The 17238-nt window shown below is 41.5% G+C and overlaps 1 protein-coding gene across 4 annotated transcripts in view; it reads right to left on the minus strand.

Moving 5' to 3' along the window:
• The window catches only part of TRAPPC9 (trafficking protein particle complex 9), a 1860352-nt gene that overhangs the window by 6971 nt on the left and 1836143 nt on the right, over nucleotides 1-17238 (minus strand). For all 4 annotated transcript variants that reach the window (XM_029592072.1, XM_029592073.1, XM_029592076.1 and 1 more), the window contains one exon: nucleotides 2098-2321. In XM_029592072.1, the coding sequence (XP_029447932.1) occupies nucleotides 2098-2321 (224 nt within the window). The remainder of the gene's footprint in view (nucleotides 1-2097; nucleotides 2322-17238) is intronic.

The raw sequence follows: 17238 nt of genomic DNA on the forward strand, positions 1-17238 counted from the left end.
CAACTCACACCACAACTCCCATCTCTCCCATACTCATGTAAGAGATCTCGGGGTCATATTAGACAACCGCCTCAATCTAAAGAATATGATCAACACCACAACCAAAGACTGCTTCCACAGACTACAGGTATTAAAAAGACTCAAACCTCTCCTATTTTTCCATGATTTCAGGACAGTGCTCCAATCCTTAATATTTGCCAAAATAGACTACTGCAGCGCTCTCTTCACAGGCCTTCCCAGCTCAACCACCAAGCCGCTACAGATGATACAGAACGCCACGGCCAGAATTTTGACCAACACCAACCGGAGAGAACATATTACTCCCATCCTCCGAAACCTACACTGGTTACCAGTCAACTTCAGAGTCCTACACAAATCACTCACCCTAATACATAAATCCGTCCATAATCACCTTCACCTCGATCTCGAAATCCCTTTCAAACTCCATACTTCCAACAGACCGATTAGAAAAAACTACAAAGGAGCACTACAACCCCCCACAACCAAAGCCACGTGCCTCATTTCCACCAAAGACCGAGCGTTCTCAATAGCAGGACCAGCCATCTGGAACAACCTCCCAGCAGATCTCAGGCTGGAACCCTGCCTACTAACATTTAAGAAAAAACTCAAGACCTGGTTGTTCCGCCAAGCCTTCCCGGACCCTTCAGACACACATTAGACGACAAACCAGCTCATGAGCAACGGAACTTCGATCCCCCTCTAAATACTACACAAGCATCAGCACTTTCATAATAGCCCAACTAGCACTAGCACGGACTTTTAGGTCTTAGTTTTTTAATTTACTACCCTCTTAAGCCTTTCTTTCCAGCTGTTTAAGCTTCCAAGTTTTGCAGTCCTTGTTAAATGTAACTTTGTTTCTCCTGATTATAATAAGTTGTTTATGTTTACTGTTTTTATGTCCCTGTTCGATGTAAACCGACCTGATAAGGTATTTAACCTTGAAGGTCGGTATAGAAAAATGCTAAATAAATAAATAAATAAATAGGTTCCCACCATTGGCAGGTAGACCCAGGCAAAGTCAGGACCTTCACCCTATACTGGGACCAGCAGGACTTAAGTGTGGTCTCTGCTGATGGCAGAAGAGAGTGTCTGTAGGGTCGTAGGCAGGTGGCAGGCAGGCATATCTGAGGTCCAGCCAATGATCAGAGGCAGACAGGGGTCAGTTGCATCTGGAGTCCAGGCAAAGGTTAGAGGCAGGCAGTAGTCAACTGTATCCAAGGTCCAGACAATGGTCAAACCATTGCCTGGAGAGAGAGAGAAGAAAAGGGACAGCTAGGCAGAGCAGGCAGACAGGCAAGGACAAGAACAAGCAGGCAACGTAGATAGAACAGACTGGAATGAAGACAGATAGACGAAGACTGAAGACAAGCTAGATGAAGACTGGAACAAGGCTGGAGACGAAGATAGGGATCAGGCAGAGAAGCAACACGCACTACTCGCAGTAGCTGGACCTTTTGCTGAGGCAGGTTGTGCGTCCATGTGCGTACAAATCCCAAAGCCATTCAAAGGGCCCCTCTCTTTCCCCTGAAGGCAGAAAGTTCTCCTTTCCCTCTCCTCTCGAAATGCTCTGATCCTGAGCTGTCTCCTTGAAATCTTACTCTGTACTATGTAGCCAAAAAGTGGTATTGGAGTAGAAGCATCCCCAGTCACTCCTGCCCTACTAATGATGCTATTCCAAATGGCATTGGCTGACCTGATGATGTCCTTTGCTCTGCCCTTTCATGTGCCTTGTTATATAGATGGAATAACCATTAGGCTAATTCATTACAAAGTCATTAACCTGATAAATTACTTAGTTCAGGACTGTGACATAATCACAATTGTTGTCTTCCTATATAAAGTGATATATAAGAGAAGTTCAGAATCATGAATAGGAGTATGACAACTCTCATTAGTTTTCAACAAGGTGGCCTTACCAATGGCATCTCTAACCTGCAAGATTTCAGACAGAAAACCAGGAAGGCAAAATATCTTAGATAATTCTGATTCTACATCTTCAGTGTGGCATGCTGCTACCAAATATTACTCATAATTTTGTATTTTTTAGTATGTATTTATAAAGTAAAAAATACTCACGGAATCAATATAAAAGGTGTTGGAGCCAACAAAGGTGACACTTTCATGAAGCTCATAGTTGTGCACACCATTCTGGTAGTCTTGGTATGGGATGACGGTGAGAGCAAAGGGACCCACAAGGCGCTTGCTCCTATTGGTCAGTTTCACCTCCAGGCATATTGGATCCCCGACTTTACAGTCTGCTACCACGTCACAGTCACAGGGCTTCCCATCCACTAATACATCTGCAACAAGGAAATAAAAAATGTATCAATGCCACATTATTTGGGCAATTCAGTCAGAGGAATGGTGGCGAAGATGCATAACGTAAGCTAGGCTACCAACTTTAGCTATGGGGATGACCTGAATGGCATGATGCTAGAGATCTGGGTTCAATTTCCAAGCCCAGATTCTGTTTCTCAGGTCAGCTGGGGCTTGTAATGCTGTGGAGTCAGCATTCACAACCCCGGAGGGAGAAAGCACATCGGACACTGCACAATGGCAACACCAAGAATCCAGGCTCTGGGTCCATGTTCCCGAGGGCCCCCAAACAAGGATTGTTGCTATGCTAAATGGGGAGGAAGATTGGAAATAAAAATGGTAGTTTCAAATGAAGGCTCATAGTGCCGAAGCCCCACTGGAGGCTGGTCCTAAGTGAGCTGGAAACCCATAGGAGCAGAAGGAAACAACCGGGTCCAAAAGAATCTCTAAATTTTAGCTGTGATTCATATCTATATATTGCAATTGTCACATTTTATATTTTATGTTCATTGCCTTTATGAATAGCTAATTGAAAAAATCTAAATTTAAAAATGTACAATATTAGGTAAACATCTTCAAAGATATTACAATGAAATTCTCTCCTCTGTTCAGAATTGTACTTACTGTACAGCCAACTTTAAGAAACTTGCAGTTGATCCCTATTCACTTTCTAGTCTGAATCAAAACTGGCTTGCTCTCTATGATATATAGTAATAACCTTTTGTCAATTCTTGTGCCCAGCTACCCAAGACATTCTCTGGTGAATCAGAACTGAGGTTAAAATCTGTATATATATCTATTAGCGAATAAATATATATATATTTTAAATAAACAAATGAATATATAATGAAATCTTTTTATATTAAAAAATAAAAAGAAAATCAAATCAAATGGATGGGACATGAGTAATTTTTATTTTTTTTAAATTTATTTCCCATTGTTAATGAATCGCTTTCTAGATCACCAACAGGATCACCCAAACAGAAGTACAATAAAATTCAAGACATTAAATTCAACATATTAAAACCAAATGACAAAACAAGACTTAAAAGACTACCCACCATACAGCAGGATTTAAGCCTGGTGTGTCTTATCACTAGGCAGTGGACACATGATTACTGCTGGCAGTAAAGCATCATGATCCAGTTCAGTTATGATTAACAAATGCTTAACACTTGTACTACTCAGTGGCAAAAGTTGCTACTATGTCTGACTCACCAATCTCTCCTCTATCCTCTTTGCACCCCATCTTAAGAACATAAGAACATAAGAAAATGCCATACTGGGTCAGACCAAGGGTCCATCAAGCCCAGCATCCTGTTTCCAACAGTGGCCAATCCAGGCCATAAGAACCTGGCAAGTACCCAAAAACTGTCTATTCCATGTAACCATTGCTAATGGCAGTGGCTATTCTCTAAGTGAACTTAACAGCAGGTAATGGACCTCTCCTCCAAGAACTCATCCAATCCTTTTTTAAACACAGCTATACTAACTGCACGAACCACATTCTCTGGCAACAAATTCCACAGTTTACTTGTGCGTTGAGTAAAAAAGAACTTTCTCCGATTAGTTTTAAATGTGCCCCATGCTAACTTCATGGAGTGTCCCCTAGTCTTTCTACTATCCGAAAGAGTAAATAACCGATTCACATCTACCCGTTCTAGACCTCTCATGATTTTAAACACCTCTATCATATCCCCCCTCAGTCATCTCTTCTCCAAGCTGAAAAGTCCTAACCTCTTTAGTCTTTCCTCATAGGGGAGTTGTTCCATTCCCCTTATCATTTTGCTCTTAATGCTCTCCTTTTCTCCGAAACTGTTTTGGGGTAATTTTGTAACTGCCCATGTAGATTCAAAGTCAATTATACTGGAGTTTACACATATGCATGTACTTTGCCTTTGAAAATGATCCCAGAAAAAATGACTGCACACATTTATAGTTGCTAGTTTGTATGGATAGTCTTTTCAGGGAAAAATATGCTCATATTTTTGAAAATGTAAAAGTATGTATTTAAGTGTAAATCTGTCCCCCAAACCCACACCTGGGAATGCCTCATCACTGCAGATATATGCAAAGCAGCCCTACATGTGTACTTTTACTCGTGGGCAATTTTCTAAAAGCCCATAAGAACATAAGATATGCCATATTGAGTCAGACCAAGGGTCTATCAAGCCCAGGATCCTGTTTCCAATCCAATCCAAGTCACAAGTACTTGGAAAGTACCCAAACATTAAATAACTCTACAACTACTATTGCGTATTCATTAATAGCAGTTTATGGATTTAACCTCTAGGAACTCATCCAAACCTTTTTTAAACCCAGTTACACTAAATGCCACAACCATATTCTCTGGCAATGAATTCCAGAGCTTAATTATGCACTGAGTGAAAAATAATTTTCTTAGATTTGTTTTAAAGGAGCTAATTGCTAACTTCATGGAGTGTACCCTAGTCCTTCTATTATCTGAGAGAGTAAATAACCAATTTACATTAACTTGTTCAAGCCCTTTCATGATTTTGTAGACCTCTATCATATACCTCCTCAGTCGTCGCTACTGCAAACTGAACAGCCCTAACTTCCTTAGCCTTTCCTCACTGAGCAGTGGTTCCATGCGCCTTATCATTTTGGTCACCCTTCCCTGCACTTTCTCTAGTGCAACTATATCTTTTTTGAGAAGCGTCCAGCAGAATTGCACACAGTATTCAAGATGCGGTCTCACCATAGAGTGATACAGAGGCATTATGACATCTGTCATTTTATTTGCCATTCCCTTCTTAATAATTACTAACATTCTGTTTGCTTTTTTGATCACCACAGCACACTGAGCCAACAATTTCAATGTATTATCCACTATGACACCAAGATATCTTTCCTGGGTGGTAACTCCTAAGGTAGAACCTAACATTGTGTCAGTTCAGCAAGGATTATTTTTCCCTATTTGCATCACTTTGCACTTGTCCACGTTACATTTCATCTGTCATTTAGAAGCCCAATCTTCCAGTCTCGCAAGGTCCTCCTGCAATTCATCACAATCCGCTTGAGATTTAACCACTCTGCATAATTTTGTGTCATCTTTAAATTTGATTGCCTCTCTCATCCAAGCACTGGTCCAAGTACAGATCCCTTAGTCACTCCACTTTTTACCTTTTTCCACTGTGAAAACAGACCATTTAATCCTACTCTCTGTTGCCTGTCTTTTAACCAGCTTGCAATCCACAAAAGGATATTGCCTCTTATTCCATGACTTTTTAGTTTTCTTAAAAGCCTCTCATGTGGGACCATTCAACGCCTTCTAAAAATCCAAATATACCACATCTACCGGTTCACCTTTGTCCACATGTTTATTCCCACCTTCAAAACATGTAGGAGATTTGTGAGGCAAGACTTCCCTTCGGTAAATCCATGCTGGCTGTGTCCCATTAAACCAATTCTAATTGTTTTGTGATTTTATTCTTCATAAGTTTCCACAATTTTTGCCGGCATTGAAATTAGGCTCACTGGTCTATAGTTTCCAGGATCATCCCTGGAACCTTTTTAAATATCAGGGTTACATTGGCCATCTTCCAATTTTCAGGTACAACAGATGCTTTAAATGATAGGTTACAAATTAATTGAAATAGGTCTGAAATTTCATTTTTTAGTTCTTTCAGAACCCTGGGGTGTATGATATCTGGTCCAGGTGATTTACTACTCTTCATTTTGTCAATCTGGCCTACCACATCTTCCAGGCTCACTGTGATTTGGTTCAGTTCATCTGAATCATCACCCTGAAAAACCATCTCCAGAATGGTATCTCCCTAACATCCTCTTCAGAAAATGCAGAAGCAAATTGTTTAATCTTTCCATGATGACTTTATTTTCCCTAAGTGCTCCTTTAATCCCCTTGATCATCTACCGGTCCAAATGTCTCGCTCACAGGCTTTCTGCTTTGGATATGTTTTTAGAAGTTATTATTGTGAGTTTTTGCCTCTATGGCCAACTTCTTTTCAAATTCTTTCTTAGCCTGTCTTATCAATGTCTTACGTTTGACCTACCAATGCTTATGCTTAATCCTATTTTCTTCTGATGAATCCTTTTTCCATTTTTTTGAATGAAGATCTTTTAGCTAAAATAGCACCTCCTTCACCTCACGTTTTAGCCATGCTGGCAATTATTTGACCTTCCTTTCACCTTTCTTAATGCGAGGAATACATATGGACTGTGCATGTAGGATGGTATCTTTTAACAATGTCCACATCTGTTGCATACTTTTCACATTTCAATTTTTTTAAACTATTGTTCTCATTTTATCAAAGTTTCCCTTTTGAAAGTTTAGTGCTACAGCTTTGGATTTATTTACTGTCCTCATTCCAGTCATTAAATCAAATTTGATCATATTATCATCACTATTGCCAAGCGGCCCCCACCACCGTTATCCTCATTCAGCAAGTCCTGTGCTCCACTGAGAATTAGATCTAAAATCGTTCCCTTTCTCATTGGTTCCTGAACCAATTGCACCATAAAACTGTCATTTATACCATCCAGGAACTTTATCTCTCTAGCATGTTCTAACCCAGTCAATATTGGGGTAATTGAAATCTCAAAGTACAAATAATGCAGATGTATGTTCAATCCTAACAGAATACTCTGAAAGGCATATTAAGGTTAAGAAGTTTTAATATTTCCATTTGGCAACTCCACAGTTTTATACGAACACCAGCTTAATGGCGTCCCCCGACACGGTCCCGTGTTTCGCCGTGGGCTGCATCGGGGGGGATCGGGGGGGAGCGCTCCCTGTTACTCCCTGTTACTATTTGAATGCTGTTGCCAGTTCTTTTGTGAATTCCTGTATGGCGATCCCCCCCGATGCAGCCCGCGGCGAAACACGGGACCGTGTCGGGGGACGCCATTAAGCTGGTGTTCGTATAAAACTGTGGAGTTGCCAAATGGAAATATTAAAACTTCTTAACCTTAATATGCCTTTCAGAGTATTCTGTTAGGATTGAACATACATCTGCATTATTTGTACTTTGCGATTGCTTGAAGTGCAGATCTCGCCCATTGTGGTTTCTTGGTAATTGAAATCTCCCATTATTACTGCACTACCAATTTGGTTAGCTTCCCTAATTTCACTGTCCGTCTCACAATCTTGGCCAAGCAGATGGTAGTATACTCCCATCACTATACTCTTCCCCAACATGCAAGGGATTTCTACCCATAAAGATTTGATTGTGTATTTAGTCTCATGAAGGATCTTTATCCTGTTGGCCTCTGTGCCATCCCGGACATAAAGTGCCACCCTGCCACCAAGATGCTTCTCTCTGTCATTGTAATATAATTTGTACCCTGGTAAAGCACTTTCCCATTGGTTATTCTCTTTACACCATGTCTCTGAGATGCCAATTAAGTCTTTGTCATCATTCACTGCTATACACTCTCCCATCTGGCATTAGCATACAAACATTTCAAAGTGTGTTTGTTATTTGTATTAACATTCTGCTTTTCAGTTAATAGGGATAAACTGGAACCTTTTAGCTCAAGTGAGTTTTTAATTATAGGCACTTGGACTATTATTTTTTATTATTAGAACCTCTCTGTTGGGATGCCTTAACTCTAATGCTTCATTAGTATCCTTTGAAGATACCTGTTGGCTTCCCCCTTTGATTTAGTTTAAAAGTTGCTCTATCTCCTTTTTAAAGATTAGTGCCAGCAGCCTAGTTCCAACCTGGTTAAGTGGAGTACATCCCTTCAGAAAAAGACATCCTCTTCCCCAAAAGGTTCCCCAGGTCCTTACAAAACTGAATCCCTCTTCCTTGCACCATCAGCTCTTCCATGCATTGAGACTCCAGAGCTCTGCCTGCCTCTGGGTACCTGCATGTGGAACAGGGAGCATTTCAGAGAACACTATCCTGGAGGTTCTGGATTTCAGTTTTCTACCTAAGAGCTTAAATTTTGCTTCCAGAACCTCCCTCCCATATTTTCCTATGTCGTTGGTGCACACATGTACCATGACAGCCGGCTCCTCCCCAGCACTGTCTAAAATCCTATCTAGGTGACGCGTGAGGTCCGCCACCTTCATACCAGGTAGGCATGTTACCAGGCGGTCCTCACGCCCACCAGCCACCCAGCTGTCTATATTCCTAATAATTGAATCACCAACTATGATGGCCGACCTAACTCTTCCCTCCTGGGTAGTAACCCTGGGAGACACATCCTCGGTGCTAGAGGACAAGGATCCTGTAGCAAGGACCTGGAGAGCAGGTCCTTGCTACAGGATCATTTCCTGCTGCACCAGGTTGATGCTCTCCGATCATGAGACCTTTCTCCTCCAAGGCAGCACCAGGGCTGCCACACTGGAGTTGGGACTTGGCTACCATGTCCCTGAAGGTCTAATCTAAATACCTCTCTATCTGCCTCATCTCCTCCAGGTCTGCCACTCTAGCTTCCAGAGATCGGACTCGTTCTCTGAGAGACAGAAGCTCTTTGCATTGGTTGCACACTTACAGTTTCTCACTGGTGGGTAAAAAATCATACATGTGACACTCGATGCAAAAGTCTGGGAGGTCCCCCTCTTGCTGCTGGACTGTAGCCTTCATCTTAAATTTATTCAATTCCTAGTTAAGTTTTAAGTTGCTATGGGAGTAGGACTGCGTACAATTAGGGTCCTGCAGGGGCAAGATGGCTGCTCGATAGGACGTGGAAGAAGCAAGCTCCTGGTGTCTTTTACCTACTAATTATTCTGATGGAGACAAATGCCTCACACAAAGAGGAAAGGGAAAGTCCGGGGAGCATTATCAAGCTTACCCGTGACAGACCTTCCACAGAGACGCATCGAGAGCTTCTTCACTGAAGCAGCACAAACGCCGGAGGGGCTGGTCACTGGGGGGACGACTGAGGAGCGAACACCGTCCCCTCTGACCCTGGAAGTTACCTTGAGCCCCGGCGAGCCGATGAGACCGGTGCACCCTGTGCAGGCTGGTGAACATTGCACAGCAACGGAGATCCTGAGCGGTTTACATCAGGGGCTCAGGGAAGAGGATCAGGTTGCTGCTGGTGTCGGGGTTGGAAGGAGTGGACCCCCAGCGGGAGGAGGAGATAGCCCGGCAGAGAGGTAGAGTTCCCTCGGAGGAGGAAACCAGATGAGGGCTGAAAGAACACCGTCAGCTAAACAGCAACCGGAGACCTCTGGGGAGGTGAGAGAAGACCCTTCAGACCAGGTGACTGTCAGTATTAATTTGGGCCAACCTAAAAATATTACTTTAGCTAACGTGTGGTCTGCTTTAAAAGCAATAGAAACAACATTAAAATCACTAGCAAGTGTGACTATGGAGGCAAAAATCCAGACGATGGTGAATAAAAGTTTAATCAGTGTGTTCAATACAAAAATTGAAAATCATGAAGATAGAATATTCAAAGTTGAAACTTGCCAGCAAAATATTATAAAATCTGAACTGACTATGGAAAAAAGAATGGAAAAAGTGGAAAACACCCTGAGAATTTTAAACTTAAGGGTGATTAATTTTCCATTTATTAGGAGGATTTCGCCAGATGAACTGTTTAAATCCTACATGAAAGAGATTCTGAAAATTCCAGAATCCATTCTACCAGTTTGCACTAACGTATATTACTTGCCTCAAAGGGAAAGTGGCCGAGAAGAAGAGGGAAGGAATACTCTGGATATTTCAGAACTTTTGGAGTTACCTGTGGACTCAGAAATAAAAGAACGAAAGTCTATGCTGGTAACTTTTGCCTTTATTTCAGACCGAAATCATGTGTTAAAAATGTTTTTGAGAAACAGGCTTGCTTTGTTCTATGGAGCACAAATTTGGATTTACCCTGATATTGTAAACACAACTTCGAAGGAAAGAATTTCTTAGTATGAGAGAGAGGGTCCTAAATTGAGGGTCCCGTTATGTTTTGAAGTATCCCAGTAAATGTTGTGTTAAATACTTAAACAATAATTATGTCTTTTTTGAACCAGAACAGCTCAGGGATTTTCGGATCGGTCACTCACATAGTACACCCAGAGAAGAATAGACATGAATAAAGTAATGCTGCTTCCCTATTGATTCTTATTTAAAAAGTATTGATATATTGCTCCATTTCTTAGGCCCCCATTTTGTTTTCTTATATTTAGGTATATATAACCCGTAACAAAATATATTACTTAATTGGTTTTGATTTATTGATTGGTTTGATATATGGATATATGTACCGTGTTCTTTTGAAAATATTTCATGTAAATATTAAAAAAACAAAAACCAATTAGTGTCCTTTAAATGTATTAGAGTATTCACTATATATATGGTAGTGACCTACAAGGGTTTGAGGAATTTCTAAATTTAAGTTAAAAGGCTATTTAATTTTTAATTTAATTTTTTTTTTTAGAGTGAAAGTGTCAACTGCCTATAAATTAAAGGATGAGCTAGGGGTGGGTGGGAAATACGGACACACAAACTTCTGTTTTTTGCCTGTCTTTCTATCTACCTATTCAATACAAAACACACAAACTTCTGTTTTGTCCCTGCCTTTCTGACTACCTATTCAGTACAGACACTCATAAGAAAAAGAACATAAGAAAATGCCATACTGGGTCAGACCAAGGGTCCATCAAGCCCAGCATCCTGTTTCCAACAGTGGCCAATCCAGGCCATAAGAATCTGGCAAGTACCCCAAAACTAAGTCTATTCCATGTTACCATTACTAATGGCAGTGGCTATTCTCTAAGTGAAAATAGCAGGTAATGGACTTCTCCTCCAAGAACGTATCCTATCCTTTTTTAAACACAGCTATACTAACTGCACTAACCACATCCTCTAACAACAGATTCCAGAGTTTAATTGTGCACTGAGAAAAAAGAACTTTCTCTGATTAGTTTTAAATGTGCCACATGCTAACTTCATGGAGTGCCCCCTAGTCTTTCTACTATCCGAAAGAGTAAATAACCGATTCACATCTACCCGTTCTAGACCTCTCATGATTTTAAACATTTCTATCATATCCCCCCTCAGCCGTCTCTTCTCCAAGCTGAAAAGTCCTAACCTCTTTCCTCATAGGGGAGCTGTTCCATTCCCCTTATCATTTTGGTAGCCTTTCTCTGTACCTTCTCCATCGCAATAATATCTTTTTTGAGATGCGGCGACCAGAATTGTACACAGTATTCAAGGTGCGGTCTCACCATGGAGCGATACAGAGGCATTATGACATTTTCCGTTTTATTCACCATTCCCTTTCTAATAATTCCCAACATTCTGTTTGCTTTTTTGACTGCCGCAGCACACTGAACAGATGATTTCAATGTGTTATCCACTATGACGCCTAGATCTCTTTCTTGGGTTGTAGCACCTAATATGGAACCCAACATTCTGTAATTATAGCATGGGTTATTTTTCCCTATATGCATCACCTTGCACTTATCCACATTAAATTTCATCTGCCATTTGGATGCCCAATTTTCCAGTCTCACAAGGTCTTCCTGCAATTTATCACAATCTGCTTGTGATTTAACTACTCTGAACAATTTTGTGTCATCTGCAAATTTGATTATCTCATTCATCGTATTTCTTTCCAGATCATTTATAAATATATTGAAAAGTAAGGGTCCCAATACAGATCCCTGAGGCACTCCACTGTCCACTCCCTTCCACTGAGAAAATTGTCCATTTAATCCTACTCTCTGTTTCCTGTCTTTTAGCCAGTTTGCAATCCACGAAAGGACATCGCCACCTATCCCATGACTTTTTACTTTTCCTAGAAGCCTCTCATGAGGAACTTTGTCAAACATCTTCTGAAAATCCAAGTAGACTATATCTACCGGTTCACCTTTATCCACATGTTTATTAACTCCTTCAAAAAAGTGAAGCAGATTTGTGAGGCAAGACTTGCCCTGGGTAAAGCCATGCTGACTTTGTTCCATTAAACCATGTCTTTCTATATGTTCTGTGATTTTGATGTTTAGAACACTTTCCACCATAGTTTACTTTCCACTATAGTTTACTTCTCCCCAATACTTTCAAGTTTTAAAAATTTCCCCAAGCAGTAGTTACATATTCTTTTTAGCCACCAGCAAAGGAGATCCTCTCCTCTTATTCTATTGGACTTCCACAATTTTCTGTTTTACCTGCTGTACGGATCTGTGAACAGTGCTCCCTTCCTGCCAGCAAGGGCCCTCAATGGGCTATGTTCCCTGCTGCTCAATCCTCCAAGCCCTCTGGTTTTGCTTTGTTTTGACCGTCTTTCCTGTGTCTTGTGGAGCACTTCCTGTCCTGTGTCTGTTTTGTGGAAACCCTTTGATGTCTGTTCCTGTAGTCCTGCCCTGCTGTGGGGAGGAGGCTTCAGAGAATAATTTAAGTTGCCTGTACTTGATAGCTCTTGGCAACAATCTGGCACAAGCCTCTCAATCTGATGCATCATGAGAAGATTCCGGGCATCTTAAGCCACTCTGTCCTTTGAGTGCACCTCCTTCTAAGACCTGCCAGCCACCAACCCTGAGAGCTCAACCCAAGGGAGAGGTGGCCAATATAGGCAGAAGATCCTGGTGCTAGGCCATCCTGGTCTTTTTCTAGCCAGCCCACGCCTCCTCTGGTTATCGCCACCATCACGTCGGCAGAAATAGCTTTGAAAATTATCTTCCCTCTGATGTGATGCAAAACCCTTTCCTCCAGAGAATGCTCCTCAGTGTACAGAATAGTCGTTTGCTGTGGACAACACACAGAATTACCTACTGAGGGTAATTTTGGAACTGCCTGCTTTGGTGTAAAGTCTACGAGTTCTGTTTGCCCACAGATTTTACATCTGTTTTCAAAGCAGACATGCACTTTCCCTTTGAAAAATATCCCATCAAAACTACCCCACACATTTGCACCTGCTAATTTGTGTGCAGAGTTTTCCAGGGGAATGTATGCATACACTCCCCCCCCATCCCCACCCCGTTCCGGCCCACAAAAACACCTCTATAGGCCCTATACCCATATTTTTACCACATATCAGGCAGACGATATTGCAAAATTGCCCACCTGATATGTGCATAAGTTTACTCAGACTGAATGGAGGTGTTCCTGGAGGAGGAGCTGGGAAAGGGTTTAGACTTAATGCTCCTACTTTTGCGTTTTCAAAAGTGTGTGTCCAAATTTCCTCAGAAGTGCCCTGCATACAAATTAGCAAGTATGATCGTATGTGGGTAGTTTTGGTGGACTGATTTTTGAAGTGCGTAAGTTCGCTTTGAACATTAGTGTAACTTATGTATGTCTTTGCTGAATTTCTTATGTATGCTGTTAAAATATTACCCCCATATTGACATGGTAGATAATGGCAGAAAAAGACCCAACCAGCCCTGTTATTCCTGTCTGAAGATAGATGCCAGCTTGAACGATAGCTCTTCTGATCCAAGGCAGGTTTTGCATTCTTCCTCCTTTGCATGCTGCCATTTCAGGCAGACGAGCATACAAGATCCCACTTAATTCACCTCCAGCGCCTATCTCTCTCCCTGTCTAATCCTAGGTCCCCAGCATAGCCTGCCAGACAGACCCAGCCAAAAAAAAAAGGGTCAGCCAATACTGACTTTTTCCTTATCTTCACATAGCTAAATAATTCCAAGGAGAATTCTGAGGATTCTAACCAGCACCCCACTGGCTCGGTGGTACGAAGACACGACTGCCATGCTGTAGACTCAGGAATACATTTTAAAAAGCTTGGCAGCCGGTTACAGTCATTTTGTCAATTTCAGCTCTGCAACAAGCACAGTACACAGTATTTTCTCTTGCTTCGACACAGGATTATTGAAAGCAGTAGATAACTCTCCCCATATAAATTATTGCCAAGCCACACTGGGAATGATTTATTCTAGAGACATCAATTTAAGAAAACTGTAAAATAAAGGTGCACTGGAGGGAGGAGGTTGCCAAATGCTAAAAGCAAGACTCATAAATAAAACTGTGACTTGTTATAGACCTAGCGCGGCTTACCCACATACGCATGTGTCATACCCAGAAGCACCACAAATCTATCTTAACCAGGTGGGGTTTGAAGAGTCTGGAGCTGATTTTTTTTTTTCTAACTCTGTCCTTTGCTCTCAAATTTGTTAGATACTAATATACAACGCACTGCAAATATACAGTGAGCGAGAATCCAAATGCCATTTGCTACTTTGAGACTGCAATAAATATTGTATTTGCAGGCCTGCCATGAGAAATCTGGAGCCGTGGCAGGGAATGCTTGCTATGGGTCCAGCCCCGTCAAAGAATCCAGTGGAGCTTCAGTTCCCACAGACACCGTTGGGCTACTGCTGTTGGCCTCTACCACTGCCCCTCCCCCGTTTAAAATATTCAGGGAAATCAGATTAATACTGCTTTCATTTTGCTAAAATACTCAATTTGTTATTGCTATAGTCTAAAGTAATCTCTCTGTTAATATTTAGCTTGTACTTATGAGATTTGCATTCATTACTCAAATGTATTGCATTTGGAAATCAACTTCTGGAGATTTCTGCATAATTTTATTTATACTGTATGCTTTTGGTTCATCCCTTTGTTATTTATTTTCCTAAATAATCTTGTAATTTGGAGGCCTGGGACAACTATACTGTCTTTACCCATACTCATCAGCCTGTGTATTTTATCAACTAATTAAATATTTCTTTCCTGGGTTCCGATATTTACTGCTGCGAGTCTGATTCACAGAATTTATTCCTCAGCAAGGAGAGATATCTAAAAGCAATCAATAAACTGGTTACTACTGCACCTTCTGGGCTTGACTGATGCAGTCAGCAAACTGACCCAGCAGAAGTTGCAACTAGAGATAAGAGAGCTTCTGAATTAGGAGGATCTTGACATGGGGGCCACTGATCCAAATCTGACCATTTCCAGCTGAAATCTGGGTGGCTTTTTAATTTCTAAGATCACAATCCTGGACCAAAAAAACAGAGAAACACACACACACAGAAGACGACGACAGATGATGACTGCCTGTTTCCCTACGATCTGCAGTACCGCAGACCCTCACTTGATCTGTGGTTTTACCCTCACTTCCTTGCAGCTGTGGCTACTCCAGGCTTAACTCGTGCTTTTTTGAATTCTGATATTGTTTACACTTCCCCCGTTTCCTCTGGGAGGCTTTTCTATGCATCCATCTTCCTTTCAGGGAAGAAATATTTCATGATGTTACTCCTGAGTCTTTCAGTCTCCCAGTGAGGAGATGGTGGTAAAAACAGCACTGCAATTCAAAACCTTAAGGTTTGGTTTTTTTTCCCTTTTCTTTGAGACTCTAAGGGGATTAGGCAGAAATCCTTTCAGCTGTCAACACCTGGGACAAAAGATGCAGGCCTGTAGGTGAATGGTATCCAGATGTTATCTTTTCTTAAACTAAAAAAATGATAACCTGCATACGTAATCCAATAAAGCATCTTATAATGGAGGGAGGGTCATTTCCGGCAGTAAGCATTCAGCACACACATGCATAGTTTATAAAATATCTCGTATCACTACCCTGAAAGTACGTGCATATGCTTCACTACATGCAATGTCTTTAATGCAGGCATCTGTATAGTTTATATATCTATTTTACAAAAGTATATTCACATATTTTACACATTAAATAACTAGACCATGTGCACATAACAACCCTCAGTTTATGAAGAGAGGTAGCATTTTAAAAGTTGGCTAATCTATGCGTGTCTCTGGCTTATGAAAATACTTGTGCACACACTTCTAAGCACCAATTTGCTGAGGCCTCCCTAGTTGACCATGACCTTTACCAGGTCACCTACCCCCTCCCATCCCTTGCTCCAGACCTCCCCACCCAAAATCTGCTGATAAAAGAGAAGTCAGTTTAAATTTCTGCAATTTAACAGGTGTAAAAGCATACGTGCATACTCCATTTATGAAATGCGTGCTTGCATATTTCCAAATCTGCAGTGGAACGCCCTCGGGGTAGCCTCTCTGTGCATACTTTTTCTGCGCAGCAGCGGGAAAATGCACTTACAAGCACCCTTCAGAAAATGCTCTTACCATGCACAGAGGCTACTTATGCGCGTATATGCTGATTTTATGTACACAATCCCTGCATAAGTCTTTGAAAATTACCCATCCAAAGGATGAACCGCACAGTCCATGGAAACGGTAACACAATATTATTACTTTGTGATAAGTGGTATAGTAAATACAGCAATTTTAAAAATGTTTTTTGCATTATAGAAACACAAGCACATCTTATTGCAGAATTCCTGAATAGGCTGAACCCAATTCACTGCACCTATCTGAGGGCTGGCATGGAAAGCACGTGGCTCACATGTGAAACTGTCAGCATGTAGAGAGCTAAAAGTGAAGCAGCATTCCTATTAGCTGTTGTTGGAGTGAACACACAACAAATCAAGATGCTTCTGAAACACTAACTGGGTAATTTTAAAAGGAGCGCCCATAAACACACGTATCGGCATGCAAGCAGAAATATGCTGCAGTTTTATATCGTGCGCAAAAGTATGCGCATATCATTTAAAATCCCCCCGCCGCACATGTGTGTGTGTGTGTAATCTTATGAGGCGACGAGTAAATGTCCCGTGAGTATTTCCACTAGGGCTTTAGCGGCTTTGCCGTACGTATGCAGGCGGATTTGAAAGTATGCTCGCATGAGAGAAAAATCCAGTTTTTCCAATTAGTTCACCAGTTTGCCCAGTTGATATGGAGGTCTACAAGACTTTTCATCCTGTAAGCCCCCCGACCCTGAATCTTCACGCTGTGCTGAAAGCCCTAAAACCTGAGATCTCTAGACTCGCTCCTCATCAGGGCCTGCAGTAAAGTTATGCGGATAACACGCAAATGCACGCCATGGTCAGCTTTTTTTAAAATTCGAAGTTACGCGCGTAAGTCTTCGCCCTGCCCCAGAACGCCCGCATACACCCGTATGTGGCCATTTTTGTGCGAGCAACGC

The sequence above is a fragment of the Rhinatrema bivittatum genome, chromosome 2, assembly GCF_901001135.1.
Source record: "Rhinatrema bivittatum chromosome 2, aRhiBiv1.1, whole genome shotgun sequence".
NCBI lineage: Eukaryota > Metazoa > Chordata > Amphibia > Gymnophiona > Rhinatrematidae > Rhinatrema > Rhinatrema bivittatum.